The 27,015-nt window shown below is 33.8% G+C and overlaps 1 protein-coding gene across 1 annotated transcript in view; it reads left to right on the top strand.

Annotated features, from left to right (window-relative positions):
• The window catches only part of Smp_151140 (serine/threonine kinase), a gene marked incomplete at both ends in the record, with an annotated part of 104,597 nt that overhangs the window by 55,946 nt on the left and 21,636 nt on the right, over window positions 1-27,015 (top strand). The window contains 6 exons of the mRNA XM_018797464.1: window positions 3,592-3,969; window positions 5,493-5,768; window positions 8,058-8,451; window positions 13,850-14,214; window positions 16,108-16,396; window positions 17,012-17,367. Coding sequence (XP_018646797.1) covers window positions 3,592-3,969; window positions 5,493-5,768; window positions 8,058-8,451; window positions 13,850-14,214; window positions 16,108-16,396; window positions 17,012-17,367 — 2,058 coding nt within the window. The remainder of the gene's footprint in view (window positions 1-3,591; window positions 3,970-5,492; window positions 5,769-8,057; window positions 8,452-13,849; window positions 14,215-16,107; window positions 16,397-17,011; window positions 17,368-27,015) is intronic.

Consider the following 27,015-nt stretch of genomic DNA (forward strand, 5'->3'; position numbering starts at 1 on the left):
GGACTCCTCAGCAGTGCGCATCCACGATCCCGCACTCGCGAGATTCGAACCCAGGACCCACCAGTCTCGAGCCAGAGCCCTTAACCGATAGACCACTGAGCCGGCATCCAACAGTGTTAATGTCTAACTTCAACTGATCCACCAAGTTGAGCAACCGTTAACCAATTGTCTTCAGTAAGTTCCTATCTCACAACAGACGTGGTTTGAACTCCACTGGTCACTGCTTCTCACTAGAACTCCTGGATCGTGGATGCGCACTGCTGAGGAGTCCTATAATGGGACGAAACGGCCGTCCAGTGCTTCCAGGTTTTCCATGGTAGTCTAGCTTCAATTGACTCACGCTTTCAACTATGAAAATACTAAAATCTCCACAAAACCCATTCTAATAAGTAATTTGTATGTTGGAGATTTATTGTATAGAAAATGAAATGAATCCGTTTTTTTTTCTCAAAAGATTTGTCAATAGATACAAACCTTGAATCAAAATTTTCTGTTAGGAAACCGAAGTCCAATCTAAAACATTAATTACTTATCGAAACGTTATTCATTCATTTGAAAGAATGAATATTCCGAAAATAGAAATAATAACGTTTGTTTGTATTATCTTAGATATGTAGTTCAAAAGTGTGTCTTTCAAAAATTGTTCTAGATTTTAATCTCACCAGATATTCACAGCTATCTAATGAGGAATTAGTGGAATCGGAAGGGAACGTGCATCATCTACATATATCTTATTTCGTACTGTGTATAATGTTGATTTACTTTTAAAAATTAAAGTATCTTTCCCAATATTTCAATCCTTTCCCTAAACTTGTTTATTTATTTATGTTTTTGACATGCCATCAAATTTACTTTTCCTTAGTTTCGTTTAGTTATTTTTATTTTCTAAAAACAATATCTATAATAACCAAACTTAAGTCCAGCTGATGAGTCCTATATAGAACGAAACTCGCGTCCTGAGTTTCACTGCTAGCCATCATCCATTTTCGCGTAAAAATTTTAATTGGTTTTATTACTGTTAAGTTTTCAACTGCTTATTACTTTAATAGTTGAATTCATGTGTCCATCTGAGAGAGACCACCATTGAAAACCCAGAAGCACTGGATAACCATCTCGTTCTAGTATGGGACTCCTCATAAACTGAACTGTTAAAATTACTACAATCTCCACAAATCCGCATTCTGATAATGATCATATGCTTACTAGTGACTAGCTTCAAGATGAATTTCTTGGAGTTATAGTGGGAAGCCGTGACTCTTGGAGTCCACTCCGTGTTGGGTGTTGACAGTTATCAACTTCAGACAATGAATGAAGGGTTGCACAAGATCACGAATCGATGGAATTTGGACATTAACACCGTTAGGTGCCGGTTCAGTGATCTAGAGGTTAAGCGTTTGCACCCAAGATCAAAGGTTCTGGGCTCTAGTGCCGCATGCGGTGTCATGGATGCATCCTAAACTGCCGAGGATTCCTCAAGCTAAGATGGAACGGCCGTCCAGTGCCTCCAGGTTTTCAATACTGGTTTAGCTTATATCGACTCGTTAATTCAACTTCGAAAATACTGCAATCTCCACAATTCCCCATTTGGCTTTTTATTTGTTCACCGAAAATTTTGTTTCAGTATTTTTTAGTAAAGCAAATATCTTTACTACTTGTTATATTGAATCGTTATAATTAATCAAGCTGTCCATAGATAGTTTGTTTATAAAGTAAAAAGTTGAAATACTAGTAGGAAATCCCGTTTTTTATCATTTTTATTTACTTGTTTATAGACTAAATTGAATGTTAATTACTGTTACAACAATGTCTGTTATTTCTTTTTCTTCCATTCTCAAGTATGTACGTCACTTATCTGATTTCTGTAGATAAAAAGTTTTCATATGTATATGTTTACATTGATGACACAAAACTGTATTTCAGTACATTTTAATTAATATGAAATATCTTTTGACAAGAGAAACCAGCTGATATATATGTATTTATGTATATGATATATGCATATATATATATATATATATATATATATATATATTGACTTCATGTCAATAAAAATATGTATGTGTTTATACCTCAGCCTATTTATGTAAACAACACTTTTATCCTCTCAAATTGATATAGATTGAAAATGAAGTGTTGCATAAATACCAATCCTGAGTTGTTTATAAATTAACAATATCTGTATAAGGGCATCTTAAAGGCTTTTTCATTCCAATATTTGAATATTCGTGCTTTAACTTTGAGGATAGTTAGTGAAGGAGGTCAAAGTAAAATTTTAAAAAAACCCAACTACATATATTAACACGATTTGATAATTGTTATCGTCCTCTTTAGGCTAGATTAAACGTATATGTTATTATATAAACTTTGTAACTAGAACAGATACATGTAATAAGTAACTTTCTTTTCTATAAATTCCATTTATTTCTTTTTATAAAAGTCAGTCTATTAACTTTGAAGTTAGATTGAAATGATAAGTAGGGTTGCATGTCTCAGGATGGATCACAATATCTAAAATTCATTCATTCACTCTTTGTCCTTCTTTAGATTTTTAGTTTCAAAATTATTTTCTATTTTTTATTGTTCCATGAATCTATTCTTACTTCTTGAATCTTTTCCATGTCTGATCTTTTTATCACCGTTTATACTTCTACTATTACTTTGGTTCTTCATGTTGATCTTTTCATCTTATACTGGTGTGGAATCGTGTGTCAAAACATTCTTTTTTTTAAACTGAAAAATTGGAAATTTAAATTCTATTTTGTCTACTTCAGTCTAAATAGCTGGTTAGTATCAATAGCCTTCATGTAATCGGTATTATTTAAAGTTCAGTATAAACAAAAAACAATCCTTATTTAATAGTATTTTTATTTAATTATTTTATTTATACACATAAATATTGGTACAAGGAAGCACCAGATACATATGCGCCGCACAAATCAAATGAGATTTGTGTGAGGGCTGTGATACTGCCCAGGTGCCCAAACTGAAGCAGGTGGTTTTCTTAGGGGGCCACACCCGAAGCCTTCGACCTAAAGGTCTGATCCACAAGGCAGTGGAGAAGCATAAGAAGATGCGGTCCCATGGTAGCCGGTGACCAACAATTGGTGCATACGCCATTCGTTCCTTCAGGATACTGGGGCCCATGTGCACCATTGTTTTGGAATCAGGGTTTTCCAACTCTCCTAGATGGACTCGCCGTGTCCACCAACCCGGTTAAAGCGCCGGACATTCGCTTTTCGTCCTCTCAATTTCGTAAACAACAGTAATGCCATGAGAAGGCAGTGAGTAGGACTTCCTTGTCAGAGGCTGGGTACGCGTGGCCATGTGAGAGCATTTGGAGAAGGAGAGCGGACTCTCCCCACTTTCGGCCATACCAGGGCATTTGGGGGCTTATTTAATAGTCAAAGTTAACTTATATATTTTCATCAATTACCTCATGTTTATAATTATTTAACATGGTGATAAATGAGTATTTTTATTCTGAGATAGAACTAGACAATTAATTGTTCTATTTTTACGTTGATATTGCATTCTCTCTTTGTCTTACGTTTACATAATTTTTTTGTTGTTTTTGTACATGTTTTTTCTTAGTATGAAAAGAAATTACATTCAAATGAATTGCATACAATGTCAATGGAATTAGAATTGGCTTCGCTTAGAGAACAGTTGCATACTATTTCAATTACAAATTCACTATCACAACAAGGTATAGATAATAATGAATCAATTGGATTATCGCGTCATCATAATCATCAGAACCCTCCATCTCATCAGCAATCAAATCAATATTGTCATCGTAATAATACACCATTGAATAAATCTGTTCTCACTTCTGATATCCCTTCTAGTATAACAAACAACGATAATAATATCATTACAAATATAAATAACGGTAATAATGTTGATTGTGATCTTACATTAAGTAAATCATTCGGTGCAACACGTTCTACTTCTACTGTACCACCAACAGTAAGCAGGGTATTTTTGTTACATTTCTCAATTAGTTCGTTTCTTCTGTTTCTTTTTCTTTTCAGTATTCTATTAAAAAGAAGAGCTAAATATAATAAATATGATTGAACAGATATTCAAATTAAAAATCGCATAGTTAAATTGATAATGCATAACGATGACAAATTGCGGACTGTGTTAATTTGTATCTAAATCTAAGTAATGACCAATGTACTAAACTCTCTTTCTATTCGAATCCCACTCTCAATCATTCCATCTGTTTAAAGTAATAATAGAAAGTTTCATGGGCATTTTTCAACCGATGGTTGAGAAAAATACTAGAAAAAATACGAGAGATTTACTGGTATCTGTCGAATTATGCTTCGTCTGTGAGAGATTTAATTAAACTAGCATATGATACTCATTTTTGTGGTCACTTTTGACTGGTTTAATGAGTAATATAAACTGTCCTTGGTTGTCACTGTTCTAGAAATATTAAGAACTATGTATTTAAGAGACAATAAGTGGAAAAATCCAAAGATGATGAACGTCACGATAATTAACTCATATTTTTTAACTGATTCATATACATTTAGAGATTATAAGTAAAACATTTCCCACCTCTTTCAAAAGATAAACGTTAAGTTATTGAAAATTTTTGGGAATTTCAACCTATTGGTATCATTTTTGTGGAACCTTTGCTGCGTTAAATTCAATAGATAAATTATGATTGAAATATTTGCTGAATGTCTTCTATTTCCCATTTTTTTATATTTTAATTTTGCGGTTTTATCGTATTGGATTCGACTGTTATTGTTGTATACACGCGTATTTATCCAGGTTTACGAAATAAGTTAAATTATTATATTCTGGACATTATTACTAAATACGTAGCAGTTTACATGCATGGTCAGGTTGATACAGAGATATGAGGTCAAATTGTTTGAAATTATGCGGTTCATCAATTGTTTTTGCGAGCAGTTTGGAACCATGATTCCTCTCAGTAGATAGATTAGAAAGTGCTGTTGGTGTATGAATATGATTATTTGGCATTACAGATAGTCAGTAAACAAGTAATAAATTTCACTGACTTAAATAGATGTTTGGATCAACCACGGATAATGAAGGTGTAAAATATTTGTAAGATGGTGAGTTTGATAAGTATACTCAGTAGGAACAATTATCACTAGTGAAATGAAATATAATCACAGGTGTTAATATTTTTATGAAAGTTTCGGAAAAGAGATGAAGAGACAAAAGTGATTTTATTTCATTGACTGATTGTGGCAAACTATTCCAGAGTCTCTAAAGTTTACTTACAAAGTAATTCATATAGAGAGAAGATTCAGTATGAGACCGTTTCAGTTATGATAAAAAGTTACAAATGCTGTTACTAGGTATTCCTGCATATTGGATTGAGCAGCGGATGTAAAAGATGGTTTATTTAGAATTTTGGAAAGAAATTAATACTTGTTCAAAACTTTTATTTTCCTGATTGTCGTGTTCATCAATAAAATGACTTATAAAATTTACTTCATTTTTAGCCTCACTCATCTGTTTCACAAGAATCTGGCGTAAAGTATCCTATTATCAATAATCATGGTACTACTACCAATAATAATAACAGTAGTCATCTAAAACCACTTAACAATACATGTTCACTGAATAACACTCGTAATTCTACCGAAATGTTATCCTCCTATACATCGCCTACTATTGATGATCATTTAGTAAGCGATTTCAAATTCTATGGTATCCTTGAGGTTGGACCAAAACGTGGGAAACGAAACAAACTACATTGGGAATCATGCTTTGCACAGGTGAATACAGTTTGTTTTTGTTTTAATAGGATATGCTTTGTTTATATTTTTATCTTGATTGGGGTTATCAAATTTTTCACGTTGTTTTTGTTGTAAAAATAGAGTTCATGAGCATAGGCACCACCTTAACGTGGTAGACGAGCTTATCCATCGTGAAGACTCGATCTATCTGTACTTGTTAGAACACCCGTTTCAGGCAAGTCTTTTGGAAAGCGGTAAAACTAGAAGCAGTAAAATCAGCGTTTTAAAACAAAATGATGTTAACTGTTCTGAGCTGTGATTCGTTCTTCGGGCGACCAGAATTTCGAGTGATGCTGTCTTCTCACAACTAAAGAAATTATTATAATTTGACCCTAAAAAGTGTCAAAGTGATAAATAGAAAAATACTCGAAGAAAGACGATACATGACCAGACCCAAGTAGTTGTTTTTTAAGGTCTGATATCATGCTTCAAATGATCAGGCATCTCAACGAGTACCCCACCATGGTATTGGTAAACTTAAAGTGACTACCCCACATACACCTCAAAATAGGAAGTTAGCGTAAGTATTCACTGTAGGAAAACCATGTAGTTGTCATCTGTTTCTACTTGCTTAATCTAAACATACAACCCTTATTAGCTACTTGAATTTACTATTTCAGAATGGTTCTGTAGTTGAGAGCATGTCTTCATACATATTCTCAATTATTTTTGTTTATATTTGTCATTTTTAAATTATACTCTTCTCCATTTCTAAAAAAAACTAATTGCACGAATAAATATTTTTGTTAGCTTAAATAAATCAAGGTAAATAGATTACTACCGTTAGTACATTTACTTCTAGTCTATTGGTAAATTACTACTAAAGTAGTATAGTTCAAAGTATGCGTCTGAGACTATTTAAAAAAAATAAGCACAACAAAACAAATGGCCTCGCTTCGCTTCGTTAATCAATCACCTTGAGTAAATAGCTCGAATTATTTTTAAGCGAGTTGGTTTTTTACGAGATGGGGTCACTAATCCTATGCCCAATCCTCTTCCTTTATCCGAACTTGGGACCGGCAGTAACTCCAGAGGGGCTCCAAGCGGAGTTAATCACCTTCATAACCGTTATTATATAAATCCCAACGGTGTATGAGTTCAGAAGGCAACAAGAAGCAGCGACTACAATTTAATACTGGATAGTGCAGATAACAAAGTTACAAGCACATTGAACGAATATTAGCAGAGATCCTAATTTGTGTGAGCGAGCGAATACAGAGGTGAAGTTATAGTCAAATCAAATCGAGGCGAAGCCAAGCGAAGGCAATTAATAAGATCCAAGCATACATGTTTATAAAGGCATTATAGTGATCGTAATAGTACCAAGAAATAGACAAATTGTTAGTGTTCGAATAACATTGTCTGTTATTTAAGTTAACTGAAGGACTTGACAAAAACTAACCGTAAGCAAAATTAATTGTAGGATAGTTGTTATAATATAAGTTATTCATTTATAAATTCTTTATATGTTGATTTAAATTAATTGATAGAAGCGACTTCTTTTTATTATTTATTTCATCTAGAAATTTAACGAGTTATATTGATGCTATGCTTTTAACTAATTCATAGTTAATATCAAAATAACTAATAAATAATAAATATTTAATTATACTTTTCAAATTCCTTTTTAATTTAAACAATTAGACAGTAAGTTCACTTAGTATTGTTTGTTTGAATCCTCCCGTTGGTGTTTAGGACTGCAACTGGTCAGTCTCCAACTGGCATATGTGCATACTGTGCGTATTGCCTTGATATAGCGTTAATTCACAAGCATTGTGAGCAAAGATGGATAGTGGCTAGTAGTGGAATCCAGGACGCGCGTTTCGTCCTATTTGGGACTCGTCAGCTAGATGTACCTGCATCTCAGAGTTGATGTTCATTGTGGGACTCGAACCCAGTAGCTTTCGCTTCAAACGCCATAACGTTATCCACTCGGCTTCTGAGTCCTGATATCCACTTGCTTGTGCAATAGTGTGAAGTTTAAATTCACCTAGTATTGTGTGTTTGAATCTTACCATTGATATTTAGGATTGCAACTGGTCAATCAGTAAGTATTTATTAGTAGTTTGACTTAAATTGTACTTAATAAGTTAAATTAACATTGAACAATTATCATTACCATTGAAACTAATTAATAGATTGTAATGCCAAAAACAATATTCACATCAATATATTCTACTTTATTATTTTCACATGTATATTAAGTTGTTAGTATTTTTCCATGTAATTTCTTCTTTTTGTCTCTATTTCATTGTTTTCTTTTTAAAGCTATCACGGACTCATTTAATGTTATGGGATATACCAAGTGATTTATGCAAACGTGTACATGAATTACAAAATAAATATTTAGTTGTATCGAATTTTGTTGCATCTACAATCAGTTCAAATATAAATAATTTAAGTGTACGTTTAGAAATGCCATTGAATTCATTATATCATGTACGTTCGGTGAATTCATGTGATGTATGCCATGAACGTGTTGAAGATTTACCTCGAGTTTTTCAAATTATCTATGATCGTCAATACTTGAGTAATAGTACTAGTATTACTAATAAAAATAATGCTAGTAATAACAATAACATATACACTGGAGGTATGAAACAATCTTCAAGTGGTAATGTAGTTAGTAATGTTGGGAAAATATCAAATACAAGTCCTTCAGGTAAATCAATTACTTTCTTTGTATCTGTTTTTCCTCCTTTTGTGTGAGTATATTGATATTTTAGGGTTAGTTCGATTCACAGTGGTTCTAATTATCCGTCTGTTAATATTTCTATTAAAATTTGATCAGTCTTAGTTTGTGTATGTGCATCCTTTGCGGATCGCCTCGATATACGCATTATGTGATAAGTTTATATAGAATGAATGGAATATGGCTAGCAGCGGAGTCCTGGATGAGCGTTTCGTCGACAACGGGGCTATCCAAAGCATTTCAAATTGAAGTGAAATATATACCTGTTACACAAGCGGACGACTCTCTGAACTCAATTGTTAGATGATTATCGCAATAGCTTCTGGATAGCTACTGGAATTCGAATCTTGGAGTAGATTTCAACTCTGGGATGCAAGATCATCCAGCTGACGAGTCCTAAGTAGAATAAAAACGCCCCGGATTCTAATGCTAACCAGTTTATCTATTCTACATAAATTTTATTCTTCGTCATGGACTAACACCCGTCCGCAGAGCTATCCGACCACCTTAAAACACCGAACAGATGTTTACCATTCTGGTTTCAGACTCTTGGATAATCCGTTCGTGCTCCACCCATTTTTGACTCAGAGGTATTCAGGTCCAGCGGTAAACACAATATGTTTAAACGATCGCTTTGAAAATCAAGCTGTTCACACATTTCGAACTTCATTCAATTTGCTATATAGACCTATCATCAGTGGTTCTGTCCAAATACCTCCAGTCTAGTTGAATTTCACCCACTTATGGCATCTTATTAAAGCTTTGAGACTTATTTTCAAGTTAGCCACTAATGAACATAAAACTACTATTTCTGTAGGAGATTTGTGAACCATTCTATTTTTCAAGTTAATTTTCATTGTGATTAATGAAAACTAACTTCATATTGAAATTCTTTTATAAACGCTATCAATATTACTGATGAAGAACATTTCACTTCTTATTTGGATGGTTTCACCACTACTATGGTGGGGAAGATTTGTAGCTCAGGTGGGTGATTTTGATGGAGTTTGTTCTCTGAGCTGGATGGTTTCGGGTAGAAGTTTGTGCTGATGATGTCGTTCAGAAGGATGATGAAAGCCCCACGACCAAACCATCCAGCTCAGAGAACAAAACTCCATCAAAATCACCACTACTATCTCTAACTCAATAAACTTATATTTTAAAGCGAATAGGGCAGTGTAAAAAAGAAAGCAAATAGAATTCAGGATTTTGTTTCTCATTATTAAGATTTCTTCTTTCATTTTATTGCACAATACTGTTCTCATTCAACAGTCTAAACATAATCTTATACTTTTCAAAAAGTCATTTGTTTAAATTCACTTCTTTTTTTTCTTGGTTCATTTATTCATCATCTTCATGAAATGAAATCGATTATAAAGTATTAGTGTCATTTTAGTTTGAGAATTATCAACCATCACCACACTAAAGATTCAGTTTCGCATAATTACTTTATGTTATGATATTTATAGTTAACTGAACTGGATTATGTACTTCATGATGAAATAAGTTTCAGTCCATAACTTTTGAGTTCTATGCTTATTTAGGTATGTGGATAGTTTGTGAGATACATACGTATGACATGATTCTTTATGTTTGAGTACTGATTGAAGCAAGTTACGCAAACAAAATGTCCAAATTTTTTCAGCGTAGTAGCAAATGTTTTTTTCAAAAGATTTCCTTTTCTTTAAAAAGATACAGTTAAAGTGTTATCCTTTCTTCAAACGAAAGTGCTTTGTTTAACTAATATAGAAAAAAATCAACATCATTTTAACCTTAAATCTCTCGATTCCTTATCGACAGTTATTGAAATGATAATGTAATAATAGTAGTATTGCATTACATTTAAATTTAAACGTAGAACTCCACTGTGGATATCGTTTTCATGTGTATCCATTTGTATTTGTATCTATACAAATTGTGTTTCCGTCTATTAAAATCTAGTCGTTTGTTTATTTATTTATCATCAAATTCCATTATAATCTATTTACACGCACAACTTATCCGTGCAGGTATATCGTATCAAAATAATTCTTTTGATAAAAGTGTTGTTGTCACATTAATGTTAGTTCGGTATAAGTAAAGAATATTGAAATCAAAAAATCGATTATTTAATATAGAATTAAGTTAGTTGAATTACTTTTCCGTTTTACGTACGTACCCCTTATAATGATGTTATGATGGATAAGTATGAGATTTGCAATATGGATCCCATCAGTTTTAGAGGGTAATTTGGCTAAAGATTTTTTGTAGTAGATATCAAAAAACGTTTTTGTACTTCCCAACTAATATCATTTGTTTTACCGATAAAGCAAATTTATCTTTAATAAAGTTCAAGTATACTGACCATAAGTTGGCTATAAAATGAAAATAAATGTCTGTAGTCGCAGATATTCAATTATTAATGCTTTCACACCATTTCTGATGTTATAGAATGATCTAGTCAGGACACTCAAGGTAAGATGCATAAAAGACACGACTGTTAAGTTTTTTGACAAAGCTTTACAACGTAAACACTGGTAATTTAGCTTAGAAACTATTGCTATAGCATAGATGCACGTACTCCATCTAAATCTTAAAAATAGTACTATTCCATACCTTTCCTCTACTGTTTGCTCAGTACTCTTCTAATTGGTTGATTTTCTGGGTAGTAACTCATTCATACATATCGTATCTTATACATGTATATAGATATGAATGTCTCTACTCTGAATCTTAAAAGAAACAAGAATTACCACTGGGTAAACATTGTCGAAGAGTTTTAGTAAGCTTGAAATATTGGTCAGAAACATTCTACTCACTCATTGTACTACTATGGTAGACAACTCAGTTGGATTGCTACTTCGCTTACACAATATGAGCAGTACTGAAGGCTAGTATTATATTGTTCGCACTTGAAGAAATATCGATCGATGTGGTCAAAGAGAAAAACTTACAATGCCGACTTCTTTTATTCTATCCGTATAGAAAAGAATAAATTTACCGTTTTAAATTATAGCTAGCAAATTCAATCTTATATATTTACAAGCTAATTAATTATAATTACATATTTAATAATTAGCTATCAAATCGTAATGAAATTTACTTATGAGATACTAAAACGTTCTCATAAAATCATCCAACATATAAGTAACACATAATTATTATTTATTTATTTAAACACATAAATATTGGTACAAAGAGGCACCAGATATGCGTCACACAAATCTCACTTGATTTGTGTGAGGGCTGTGATACTGCCCAGGTGCCCAAACTGAAGCAGGTGGTTTTCTTAGGGGGGCACACCCTGAACCTTTAGCCTAAAGTTCTGATCCACAAGGTAGTGGAGCATCGTGAGGAGATGCAGTCCCATGGTAGCCGGTGACCGACAATTGGTTCATACGCCATTTTCTCCTTCAGGATACTGGAGCCCATGTGCACCATTGTTTTGGAATCAGGGTTTTCCAACTCTCCTAGATGGACTCGCCGTGTCCACCAACCCGGTTAAAGCGCCGGACATTCGCTTTTCGTCCTCTCAATTTCGTAAACAACACCCCGCCACGAGAGGTCAGTGAGTAGGACTTCCCTGATAGAGGCTGGGTACGCGTGGCCATGTGAGAGCATTTGGAGAGGAAGAGTGGACTCTCCCCACTCTCGGTCGTAACAGGGCATTTGGGGTCAACACATAATTAGTTGAAGCCAGATTTGAATATTGCTGACCAAACTTACACAACACCCATATTTTCTTACCACTATTTCAACTAAGTAACAAAATATTAGATGCTTTTCTGTGACATATCCAACTGTTCACCGACTAATTAAATATACTCAAAAAAAAGTATTCTGTTTTATATGTAAAACGAAGAGCTACATGTTAACATTTTGTTGACTAAACCAACTAGGATTCTCTTTATAACTTAACATTGTAATTTTTGACATTTTGTATAATATTTTGATGAATCATTCATTTCATATCTTTTTAAAAAAATGAAATCAAGATTTTAGCAAAGACGAATAGTCAGTATTGTGATAATCAATTCTTTGAAGTAACTTGTTCAGTATGACATAAATATTAAAATATTTGTCATCTATCAATATGTATATGTACGTATTGTTCTGGTGTACTAATACAACCTGCTTCTAATCATTTTTCGTTGTTATCATAGTTAAAACATTTTACTATACCTATTACACATGAAATACTCTCTTATATCCATCAAAAAATATCCAATAATTGATAATACTTCATGTAATTATTTGTAGATAATAAGTTAAATTGGTAGAATCATAGATAGAAACAGTGATGTTATTAAACGGAACAACATGGAATCTTGCGTTGAATAACGATTGCTTCAGTCTACTTTGAATGACTATTTTACCACCATGCAAGATTTAAATGTTCTTTTTTGTTTTCGCTTAATAAATGCCATTTAAATTCTTCGCAGTTTCTTTTTTGGTAGTCAAATAGGGTTTTTGAGATTTTAACTGTAATTTTCGTCACAAATCGACGTCAGTGAAACAAACAAATAAATGAATTGTTGTCTCATCTTAGTTTGGAACTGCTCAACAGTGTGCACCTGTAATCCTATCACTGATTGAGCCTAGGACCTTCAGGCCTTAAGATGGATGTGAGTTGAAATCCCATGAATCACAGTTCCAAAGTTACCTAATCTGTTTCATAGTATAATCCTCATCCAAACACATGAATGAGTAATTTTCCTACCGGGAACTCGGTTTACTCTACCAGTCACGGTTTCGCACAAAGATGTACCTGATCTTGTTTGTCGTCCATGATAAAGATAATCAGTATTAGAAAATTAATTACGCTACATATATTTTATATCAGTAAGTCCATGTTTATCGAGTTGTGTCCGAATTCATGTTACTATCGTCACAAAATAAGGGTAATTTATGGCACAGTTACATTTTAATACTGAGCTGTATATAGAACCACGGCACATCGAATTACTTATTCAAACCCTACTCCCCGTTTCTAGGTCTTAACAGTTTAACAGATCACTAGCCCCCGTGCTGTAAATACAGCTAAATAGCTTATAAATGTACACGTATTTAGTACCCGCTGTTGTTGTTTTGTTAAAATTATTGTTACCCTATATCTATTTGTTTACATGCAGATTTTATTTTCAATAAATGAATTAGAGATTTTTGAACTATATTCTATAGTTTTTCAGCATTCAACATACAATACTATATTCTTTTATATGGATTTTACGAATCCATCTATATAGTTTGATATCCATGATACAATAACCTTTTTCTACAATTAATTTCTCCTAGACAGTATTCAAAATTTTGTTAATACTGCTATTACATGAACAGTATTATAGTTCTTCCTATCTATAAAAATGGTTTTTATTCGCTAATATTTTAGGTGATTCTGCATTTCAGCCGCGTAAATCAAGTTTCGGATCATCTGCTCTCTTTTCTACCTCCAGTCCTCATCCTTCAAATTCACGCCGTGTTGTACGAACTGACTCTCTGTCTAGTTCTCACCCACACTCCGTGTCGAATACGTCCAATAAACGCTTGAATCAGATTGAAAATTCTACTATTGAGCAACAAATAAATTCACCATCTAGTGAATCAGCTCATGGAGTAGAGTCAAGTACAATTTACGCTAAAGGACATGTCCTACAACGTATTCTCTTTAGATCATATGCAACATGTGATCTTTGTCAAAATTCATGCTCCGGTGTTTTTCATCCTCCTGTGTCTTATCAGTGTACAGATTGCCAGGTTAGAGTTTAATACTTCCACATTGTTAACACTATTAATTAAAGTTAATTTCTTGAAGCAACCTATTTAATTACTGGAATGACTGTGGAAGTAGAACGGACAACAAGTTGATGAAAGTGATATATCATTTTCCAAGTTAGCAGTCAAAAGACAGAACCACCGGCTAACTGACTGAATTCATGAACTAAAGCATCAGTTCGAATAAATTAATAATTTCAATATTGTTTTTAAAGACAGCAAATTCCATGTCAATGTTTGTAAGAAAATCAAAAATCTGTCATCTCTTATTAGCTTTTAGAAATTAAAAAATTTCATTCCCTTTAATAATACATTATTTTTGGAAGCCTTTCTACAAATGGTAACTATTTTGATGTAGGTTTGTTCTCTACCCGAAGTTTGTGCTGATGATGTCGTTCAGAAGGACGATGAAAGCTCCACGACCAAACCATCCAGCTCAGAGAACAAACCTATATCAAAATCACCCACCTGAGCTACAAATCTTCTCCACCATCTCAAAATGGTAACTATATACTGATTAGAATATGAACAGTAGAATTAAACTATATCGATGCCCTTAATACTAATAGAAACTATCCATCGGAATATAAATAAAGCGATTATTGAATTTTAGTATAATTTTTAAAACCCTATTTTAACTAGATTTCATACTTTTACTTATTTGGATTATGGTGATATATCACCGTTAACTACTTACAGAACCTTGAACTACCAAAAAGTAGCATAATACATAATTGTGGGGCAACGTGCAAAAAGGTTGTGAAGTCTTGAACAAGGTTGTTTCATCGTGTAGTACTTGCTACTCAAAGAAGTCTTTTCGAAATGGCATTTGTTTACAAGACCAAGGTTATAGATCGTTTACACAACCTCCATTCTAACTGTTTAAGTTAGTTTTGGGGTTGAGATATAAAGATTAGGCCCCTTTGTAGTTTTATCACATTCGTAATATTCCATTCCTTTACAACAGCTACATTCTAATTACCTGACATTTGATTGCTTATTCATTCCTTGAGTCGCTTTAGACCATCAGCATAGATCAGTTTCACCGAATGGATGGTATTTTCAGGGTTCTAGGCAATTAATTTAAAATATCTGATGGGATTTCGAATTTCCATTAATTTTGGTATCAGCTATTTGTTTCATGTGACACGTCATAGCCTACTAAAATATACAAACTACGTATATCTGAGAAAGCTACCACAGTTAAATAAATGAAAGCTTGTTTGTTCTCAGTGTGCTTGAAATCATAGTATATATATATATGGCTTACAATCTGTTACAATAATATCCATGTAGTTATTCTGTATCTCGCTGTTCGGTCAATTCTCATATCTGCGTGTGCGTGTTCAACTTTTCTATGCATACCTTTCACATTTATTTGGAAAATATTTTTTTGTTTTTTGGATAACGAGTTGTATTTATACACTATTATTATGCCCAATAGATCAAAACTATTGTCCATGTTTTTTATATGTATAATTATTCAACTTGAAAAAAAACACACACAATAACTATCCAGGGATCGAACCCAGGACCTCCGGTGTTCCTCATGAACGCCTAACCTCTAGACCGCTAAGGTGGGATTCAGAGGTATCAGTGCTTAACTTCAATCAATTCACGATACTGCGCGACCATTTTCCATTACATACAGTTGATAATTGTCTCACACTCGGTATGGCTGAACTCCGCTAGTTACAGATCCTTACTAAAACTCCAAGAGTTGCATTTTAAAGCTATGCACTAGTGAGCATATGATTACAGTTAGTGTATAGGGACTCGTGGGAATTTTCAAATTATTAAATCTCTTCTTTCCCTTTTCTGTAAGCTAATTTCAATTCATTAATATCTCTTATCATCTAATCATACCGTGTACAGATTAAATTACACGCATGTCATCTAGGAAACAATGATTACCCTCTACCACAATGTGCTAAAGCAGTTGGTGTTTGTTTATTACGTGCAAGCACAGTACAAGATAAAGAACAATGGATGGAGTATTTATTATTAACTATGAAAACATTGAAATCTTTGTCTTCAACACCGAACATAACAACTCGTAAACCTTTTAATCAAGAGTTATCAAATGTGTCAATGCCGTCTACGACATTGCCATCGTCACCAATAGAACGTTGTATTCCTGTGCATGGATGTGGTCCTCTACAATGTAAGTTCCAAGCTTTTATTATTGGTGTTATCATTCTCAGAGCAATATTATCACTTATAACATTCTATATATCAACACAGACCTCTCGGTTTCCTCTTTCACTTTTTAAACTCGCGTCTTCAACATGTGAATTCAACGGGTAAGAAATACCATGTCTTCAGAAAATCTTCTTACTGCATGAATTAGTGGCAGTAGGAAAGTACTTCCAAGAATGGAGATAATTCCACTTGTTTTCTTCAATGATATTAGACTATTGAAACGCATAGTAGTCATTCAAGCCTAATGATTATATAAAGTTTCATAGCTTACGTCACGCATCGGTCTTTGACAATCATTGAAAACATGAAGGCACAGAACGGCTATTTCTTCCTAGTACGCAACTGTTCAACATTGAATATCCATGACTTCATCAGGTATTAAACACAGTACTTTCAAGTCGCATGGGGTGCGCTTAACCTCTAGACCACTGGTTTGGCATCTAATGGTTTACATGTCTAACTTCAATCAATTAACAATTATGCCAAAAAATAATTATTAAAACAACGCCTGTTTAACAACTAAATGAAATTTCTTCTTGAATGTTTTTTTCTTGATTTGAAAAAAAACACTATTTAGCTCTATCACCAAGTGTACCATCAAGTCCAAGCAGTAATCTGGCTATACCAATACGATTTATCAATCTAACACCATCATCGGATCATCAGATTTCTCATGCTCGCTCAAAATCTTCAATCTGCGTCCGAGATTCACTGAAATCACGTCCTATTGAAAATTCACCTGTTAATAATAGTACTAATGACTGTGCATTATTATCACATCAATCATATATTCCTACATTGATGTCTTATTCATTACGTCCAACATGTACTATTAATAGTGATAATTATAATAATCCTAGCAATGGTAATATTAACAGTACAACAACTTCAATACAATCATCAACATCTTCAGCAACGTCACAATTACCAGGAGTAAACAGTTCTCATGAACAACAACAACAACAACAAATGAGTCGGAGCTTCACACTTGGCTTAACAAAATATCGAAGTGAAGATTATGCTGATTGTTCAATCGGTGGTAATAGTAGTAGTAATCATCATCATTATCCTGGTGTTGTGGTTCGATCAATTTCCAAGAGGGATAGTCCTAATTTCCTTATGATCAATAACAGTAATCACCACCATAGTAATAGTTATACTGGTAGTAGTAGTAGTGGTAACAATAATAATAATAACACTACTAAAGCATCATACGACCTTTCGCCGCCTATTCTCTCATCATTTCATCATCATCCTCAACAACAAACTAGTTCGATTGGATCGACAGATTTCACGAGTGGGGGTGGGGGCGGTGATGCGCCGTCATCATAAATCAGCCAACTATCATCTGGACATATTATTGTTCAAGTTAGTAATGCAATTCTCTTTTACTTATACAAAATCGTATCTATTTAAAGCATACTAATGTAGGGTTATGTTTTTTTAAAGAATATTTGTAGAAATTATTGTTTTCATTTGATTATTCCCTTCATTATCCATAGAGCTATTCAGGTTAATGTAAATTGCGATATTTTAAGGGTGCGTTTAGGATTTTTTTTCTCAAATAACAGTAGTATAATCGGAACTTATTGTTTACAAAATGAAATAGATGTAAATACTTATTTCAAAGTAGCATATGTTTGTTTATAGAGTAAACGTTGTATAAAAGAAGACATCTGATGTCATTTAAATGATGGTCACTAATACATTAGTCCTGATTACGACAAACATCGGCTAATAACCACTATTAGGAATGAAATATTACTTCTGCAAATCTATTACGTCGAAATATCGATTTTAACTAATTGTTTTACAATGAATGTTGAAAATTTCATCATACTATTTTATTTAGCTGTTTTTTCGTTTAATCTATTTCTCCTTAATTCATTTTATTGTCTCTTGTGTCTCTATCATTTTCTGCGCACCAAGCTGTAGTCTGTGTTGTTCCTATTCTTCTTCGAGTTCTTGTCAATATAACCTCGTGTTCAGAAACATTTCAGGGGTCCATAGAATTCTGCATTCATCTTACACCTATACATTTACTTACTCACTTACTTACGCCTGTTATCCCTAATGGAGCATAGGTCGACGACCAGCATTCTCCAACCCACTCTGTCCTGGGCCTTCCTTTCTAGTTCTATCCAACTTTTGTTCATTCTTCTCATGTCTGTCTCCATTTCTCGGCGTAATGTGTTCTTCTCCTTTGGCCTTCAGGATTCCATGTGAGGACTTTCCTTGTGACGCAGTTGGGTGATTTCCTCAATGTGTGTCCTATCCATTTCCAGTTCTTTTTCCTCATTTCTTCCTCTGGAGGATGGAATCTGGTTTGTTCTGTCCCAAAGTAGTTTGTTGCTGATAGTGTCTGGCCAATGGATCCGAAGTATCTTGCGTAGACAACTGCTAATAAACACCTGTATCTTCTGGATGATGACTTTCGTAGTTCTCCACGTCTCAACCCCATACAGTAGAACTGTATTGACATTTGTATTGAAAATTTTGATCTTGGTGTTGGTTGACAACTGTTTTGAGTTCCAGATGTTCTTCAATTGTAAATATGCTGCTCTTGCTTTGCCTATCTGCGTCTTCACATCTTCATCAGATCCACCGTGTTCATCAATGATGCTGCCCAGATATGTATAGGTTTTCACATCCTCCAGAGCTTCTCTGTCAAATGTGATTTCATTGGTGCATGCTGTATTGTATCGGAAAATCTTTTCCATTTGTGTATGTTGAGACCTACTGCTGCTCCACTGGTCGTCTCCTGCATTTGTTGTCGCGTGACCTACACATCTGGTTGTCACCCTTAGTAATCCTCTTTATATATATATATATATATGAACTATTTTAAAAATGTTTTGTGTATAAAATCAAGGAGGTCTCATCGACTGTGAGTTTTTCTATGGAGTAGACTGCTTTTCCGCAATTACAAACGCTGGAATTTTCAATAATTAAAGATCACATAATCTTGAATCACAGAAAACAGAAGAAAGAAAGGAAAACTAAATAAGATAATGGTTGTTCTTACAATTACTTCACATGACAAATAACTAACATTTTGGTCAACTTGCAGCTAATCTAAACAAACCCTTCATGTCGTTGCTTTGTCTCGCTCAATGATCAATCTGTTTTCTTCATTTTGCCTTCCGAAAATTCTTATCAACACAGTATCACTGTGCTACTGAGATGCTTCATTTAGTGTAATATGATTTCTTCCATAAATCAACATGTCTTAGTAATTAAAACAGTATTTTATAATACTTGACTCTTAACTACTTACTTCTGGTCAGTAGTTCGAATGAAATGATGCCAATTCATATAAATGTAGTGTAATCTTTAAAGATCATTACATCGTTTAACTTCAATTATTAAAAACTGATCATTTAAAGTCTAATGTAGCCATTTTTTGTTTGGTTTAAACGTAAGCATCAGAGGTTCTCAATATGATTCTACTGAAAACTGAAATAGTTTACAGATTTCGATTAATTCATTCTCATTTAAATATATCACACTTCGTATGACAATTAGATTCTGATGAACTCTTGTTTTGAATTGGCTATAGGTTGTTGCCTTCTGTATTTCATCATATTGTGAAATATATCGCGTTTAAATTTGATTACAGTTCATCTTACTGAAAACATTAATTGTATCTGTTCTGATTTTATAAAGGAATTATAAATAACTGAGACCAAAAACCAACAGTGTAAAAGCTTCCTAGAAAATATATCTGCAGTAAATCAGCAAAGTCGTTGTTTTGTTAAAACTCCTGTCTTTTCGTGTTGACAAGGTTTTTTACGTCCTGAATATGGTTACAATAATGAAAAACATCGATTCGGGATGACTCACTGGTAAAGGCTTGGCTTCACAACTAGGTTAATATTTTTTTCTAAAAAAAATAGCTACATTAATCAATAACTTATACATAATGACGCTCTACTAATGCTTGATGTAGTTGATTATATACAATACGAATGTTTTTACATTTAATACATGTACTGTACCTGACTTTTTTTCACCGCTTATTCTTTGGCCTTATGTTTTTACTTCATCGGTTAACAGGTCCTCATTTACTGTGTTGTGTCTAGTGTCTTTGTCGATCCCACATTGGTTATTCTAGCTGACTATAAATATTAAGTCACACTTGATCCAATCAAGTTAAACCTTTCGCCTTCTCCGCTTCGCTTTTCATTCTGAATGTCTGTCTGGATCAAAAAGTGTACGACATATGTGTATTCAAAGTTCATTATCGTATTTGACTTATTTTATTTCGTTATTCTCTAACGCGAATGAAGTCAATAATTATGTACGAGGGTATCTGGGGTGTATATTTTGACTACAATTACGCGGAGTTCGATCGATGGGCCACAAAAATGTAAAAACCATATGTTGACGCTGATCTAGAACTTTTACAAATTCTGTATATAGTTAGAAATTGTCGATGAAAATGAGATCAAAACACTGTAATTTTCATTTTTCTAAATGTTCCGTGCTGTAACAATTTATAATAGACTCTACCATAAATAATTGATATGTAATCAATACAACCTATCTTCTGTCGCACTATTTAGTTCGTAGTATCACAGAGAACTCTATTTTAAAAAATTTTGGAAGACGAAGAAGGATACTACTTCAAAGTCAAGCCATAAGATCATTGTTTCAACATGTACATCAGCAGTTTATCACATAAATGTTAAAAAGATATTGACCACATTCAACTATGGGCAGACGTTCTGATATTCACGTAGTAAATCTTGTTTTACAGTTTGTCTTATTTAACTTTTTTCACTTTTAACGCAGGACCCAAGACAGTTTTCTGTGTTTACGTGTAAAATCGGTCAATATTATTATTCTTACTACAACTTTATTTTTAAAGGAATATTTAATAATGCCTTCATAGTGTATGATTTCAATCTAATCAATGATTATTTTTCTTGTTGTTTTTTTACCTCTTTCTATTTTATAGTTGTATCATACATAATACAGTTAGTTAAAATATATGAGCAATATTGCAAGTTATTTACAGCGAGCTATACGTATACCATGACATAGTAAAATCAACAATCTAATTGGAAGAGGATATATTAAATCATCAGAATAGAGTCATAATTCATTCATCCCTACCTATGATCTCATCTTTTATGACCGACTATATATATATATATAATATGCGCATATATTTTTACTGTTGCGTTTATCACATAAAATTATATTCGTATTTCAACTTTTCATAAAACTGTAAAGTTCAAATTCGTAAGTTCAAATTCGTAATTTTCTTTAGACCTATTAAATATATATATATATATATATATAGTTATACATCTCATAAATCTCACACACGGCGCTGTCACTTACGTAATGCCAGTCCATGAGTTTTAATAATATAAATAGATAATTTTTTTGTTTACATTTTCACTTTTATCCTGATTGCCAATGTTCTCCTTCTTTGCCATTTTCTCATTCTTCTTTATTTTTTTTTTGGTCTTTCCTTCTCTATTTTATTTCATATTGTTGTTTGTACCTTTTTTGTTTTACTTATTCATTTTGTTTTATCATTAATAATTATATTGTCAACAGTTTTAATTAATCCTAATAGGTATAGACTTTTCAATTTAAATAAATAGAGTATTATTTTAGTTCTTGAGCGTATGAAAATTTAATAAACTCAATAAAATAAAGGGACATAATGAGCTCCCTACAAAACAGAAGTGCCTGTCGTCCTTATTTACAAAGTTGACTACACTGAAGACGGCAACAGTTACTGGTGTCTTATTATGCTTCATATAATTTACGAGAGCAAAAAAGCATATATATATATAATGCTGTTAGGCAGAATTTTCGCATTTTTTATTTAATGCTTTATTTCCTGATTATATTTAAAATGTGCTGGAAAGTGTTTCTATGACATGAAAAAAAGATTATTCTGTTCCGTGTATACATTAAGTTTTTTGAATATAATCTGTGAATTTTTTACAAGTATATCTTTTTTGAGAATCTATAGAGAAACTAGAAAATTCTACCAAGGTAGAAATCGTAGAAGTGAATTAAAATACTCCTAAGTATTACTTTCTAATATTTGTTTGTCGTAAATCACATTGTTCTTTATTTCTAACCTGATTCAAAAATACCAGATCTCTAAAGTCCGCCATTAAAGAAGCATACCATACCACAGCTCAAAGATCATGTTACATGCTTTTCATGTTTGTCGAGCGATGTGTGAAATATCCCGATCTATATGTAGGAAGCAATAAATATGTCACATGGTTCGCGAAGAATCGATTGCGAGATTCAATACGTATTTTCTAAACATAAGTATGATTAAAATAATAAAGATAGATATTTAATAAACAGAAAAACAGTCGGTATGCAGCATTCAGCATTGACATGCTTACGTCGGTATAAACATGTCACGGATATTCAATACTTTACGATGCTGTTCTTCGTAACGCCCATTAAAATTTATAATTTCAAGGGTAGTCAACCTAGAAGTCAGGAATGAAGAAGTTCGGAAATATATTTGGGAGATGATCGAGAAGCATATTATCCAACCCAACTAGTTGTTGCAAAGGATATGCAGCACGGAGTACACAATTGTGATCTGCTGCGGATTCTTGACCGACAGCCTTCAGCTAGGTTCCGTCCAGTGGAACTGGTGAAGTAAGCATAAATGTCGGAGACCTACAGAACTACTTATTTTAGTGATCTACTTACATGTAATAGCACCAATACCCGTGTTGAAAAACCATATAGGAAAGTGAAGCATTTGTTTCAAAGAAAGAATAAGCTATGTCATTAGATTTTGACGACTATCATTGTTATATCCTAGCGAAGACATAAGTACGGGGAAATTACAGGACGACCCGATTAATGGGACGATTATTCTATATATATTCTTATTGTTTAACTATTGAGTGATTAGATTTAATCTATATATATATTAGACGGACTGCAGAGAACCAACGTGTCCCACGTTCACCTCCAAAAGTTTTTAATGGTAAATCCACAAGACGTAACCTTTCTCATCACTCTCCAGATAGGCAAGATGGAATACTAAGTTATGCACCATCAAACCAACCTCAACAAGCAGGTGACTTTCCTAACTGTCCATCAAGTCAATTTCAGCAAATTAGTCCACTTCATCAAACCAATGATATTTTGACCTTCAGAAATCCCTTGGTCTCACTAGCACTACAGTTTGTTCACGCCACAGAATCAGTCAAACATATCAATCCATAGTCCAGGCAATCCTAAAATACATAAGGTTCATAGGGAAGCTCTCGGTTTTTTTTACACCCCATACTCTTTTTAAACCTATTACTTATCAATGCACGTTCATTTCTGAACAAAATTTCAGCCTTGAGAACCTCAGCTTTACCAGCCAAGCCTTCTTTCATACATATCACTGAAACACAGTGCTCTCAAGCAGTATCTGATATAACTATAATAATAATTTATTCTCAAATAACAGTTTGTTACATGAGGCATGCTGGTTTACAGGCAAGATCAAATTGTTACAGAAGTTACAATTTTCAATGTTGAAAATTACTTGATATTTTATAAGATATGAATGTAAATGGATTTCGTAAGAAACATGTCAATATCACAATCGGTGCACTTAATGAAGGTAGCGTTGTAACATACAGCTGATGGTCGAGAATAGATACATGCGAAGTTGGGGGCTTTCAGAGGTTTCAACCTTATATCCCTCCGGAATATCTGAGGCTTTAATAACGGTGTAGGACGAAGTCACCTATGCCATATCTGTTTTCGGTGGAGTATCTCCAGGGAGCTGAAAAAGGTGTAAGAAAAAGGAAGGACGAAAAGCAAAGCACACAATATTCATGGAGGGATAGTTAGGGTATAACCATTTAGTCTATTTATCTGTTACTGAAGTACATATTAAGCAAGAGCATACTAATGTGTTAAAGGAAAATAAGTGTGAACAAGGTATGAGTGGATAAGGAACTGTATAAATGAAGGTAGTTCAGAAAAAAGTATGGAATTATGTGTATTTATAAAATAAAGTGCTAAAAACAGTATTCTGATACAAATGGTTGTCTCCCTTTTTTCGAAGCTATTTGAACCCTCTTTTTGTTTTTAGATTTTATAGGGTATGGAGTGGGCTTTGTCTTTAGCGAATTGTCTAGTTTGCTTGTAATGGGATTACTCCGTAGGAAGTGGAACCAATTCAGCGTTCTAAACACGATTTAAAGAGGTATTTTGCATAAGTTCGCATCCATGCCGTTGGTTCGTGACAACCCACTTGACATAAGGAGCCGTAATTTAACATGTTCTGCCCTACAGACACGGGTGGATTAAAGTTATCTCCCAACCATCAGGTTTGCTGGCCAGTACCGCCACCCCCCCTCCTTTCTGATATTAGGCTCTCTTACGTTTGTGGTCAGTATGAATATTGCTTGAATCAAGGAACATAGTTGAGATACACTGTCTCTACAAGCTCCATGTTACAAGCAAATCAGATGGTAAAAGCATTTGTATTATGGGTTAGACATCCATTTAATATATCGTACTGCTATGAAGATAACTAATGGTAAAAGTTATGAGACATGTCAGATTATATATGGTTAAGAGATGATAAGGACTAATAGCAAACCAGAGGATATGAAAGAGTAGATTGTAAAATTTTTAGGGTTAGAAAAATAAAACTTGAGCAACTCACAAGAATTTAGGACATTTGAGCTTCTTTTGATCTGCCTTAATTGATCATCATCCATAAGATTAGTGAGTTATCTGTCTATTTGGAATAAGAAAAATAAAAGGACAGAAATAATGTCGTCTTAACGATTAGAGGAATTCGAAATCTGAAAGTGATGGTAAGGAGCAGAAAGCCATGATTAATAATCGACTTCTTTTGTAGGCTGTATTATCCTTAGATTATTATCCTATCTCGTACATCGATCACACTTTACCGTAGGAAAATAATTTTGACCAACACTTGCCAAGTTGATAGAGATTTCACTGATCAGTACTTCCTTACGTTATAACTGAACACCTTTTATCTGGCATACGATATATACTCATAGTCTCTGATCCTAGTATTAACCCGGTTAATACGTAATAATAACTATATACTCCTATATATTTCAGTTAGACAAGCTCTTTACCCACCCAGCTTCAAATTATGTCAAGTAACTCTAGTAAAAGAGAAATTTCACCAACTTTCAAGCCTACTAAATGGTCAAAGTTTGTAACCCCTAAGACTAATGACTCAGTACCTGACAATGATAAACCTTTATCTTTTGAACCCTATGCTACCCATCCACAAGTATCACTAACTCTACTTGATTCTCCATGTAACAACCCCTCTATCTCTTCACGCAGTATACCAACGGTAAGACTAGTTGACATAAAAGGCGAAATACCCACGTGCATCGAAAAGTCAACACAGTCTACCAGGCAGCATGCTTTACTAAGGCCTAAATCCAAAATACCAAAAACCTAGGAGTCTGACAGTTTATCTCACTTTCAAGAAAATACTGATCGATATAGTACTGACATTCGTCAGTTACAAAACTCTCTAGCCGAAATTAACACTCGACTTAACCAACTAGCACCCCTCACACACATATGGGGTATTAATACTGATAAAAATCTCGAACAACTCACAAAAGCTGAGTGTATTTTAGAGTTTGTGGCTGAAGAAGTGACGAAAAGAGTGATGTCTTCCCACTATGCGGTTGTATACAATCTCCCTGATCGCACACACCCAAATAAGTTAAGGGACATCTGCCTTAAAGCATGCGATATGCTGAAAGTCAACTGCCAAGTCACCCGCCTTAGAAAAAAGTCGGATAGATTGACTTGCCCTCTACTGTTTAAGCTTAATTGTTGTAACGATGCTAAACAATTTATTGATTTGAGCAAAAGTATTAGCTCATTAATTCCATACAAGATCATAAAAGACACTCCTGACCTAACGCCCTGTCAACGTCGTGTAAGAAGACGTGAAGTGATAGAATAGTATGTTAGAGTTATAGTAAATAACCAGCTGAAGACAGTATGCAACACAGTGAATGATATAAAGCGCATGGACAACAAGCATGATGTCATACCACAAACGACAGGTCCATCCGTAGATCTAGATGAGTCTACAGATCAGAAACCTTTGGATAAGATACGGTCCCCAACTGTCACTAAAAAGCGTGACGGCATCTCTGATCCCGGCTGTTCGCTCAGTTGAGTACCAAAATGTGAGCCGTGTAACAAAACACATCCAACTAAACATATTCATTTAAAAATTGGTCCCCCAAAAGATACTCTACAAGACGACTCGAATGAACCTAAGTCCATCTCACAGAGGCAACGAAACCCTTCAGCTCTGACAAAAAAGAGTGGGGAGACAAAATCCACAATACCGAATAGGGAAACACGTAAGATTCAGACCAACTGTTCTGTGGATATCCCAACAACAGTGAATAGGTTCTACCCGCTAATATCATGTAACTTACCATCAACGGGCGATTGGGTGTGCCATCAACAACTCGCACAACGGGTAGTATGCTTGAGCGTAACAGACCTTCTTACATGCAAAGTCACAAAAACTACCAAAATACTGATCACTCCACT

Source organism: Schistosoma mansoni, assembly GCF_000237925.1.
Source record: "Schistosoma mansoni, WGS project CABG00000000 data, supercontig 0166, strain Puerto Rico, whole genome shotgun sequence".
In the NCBI taxonomy this organism is placed as follows: domain Eukaryota; kingdom Metazoa; phylum Platyhelminthes; class Trematoda; order Strigeidida; family Schistosomatidae; genus Schistosoma; species Schistosoma mansoni.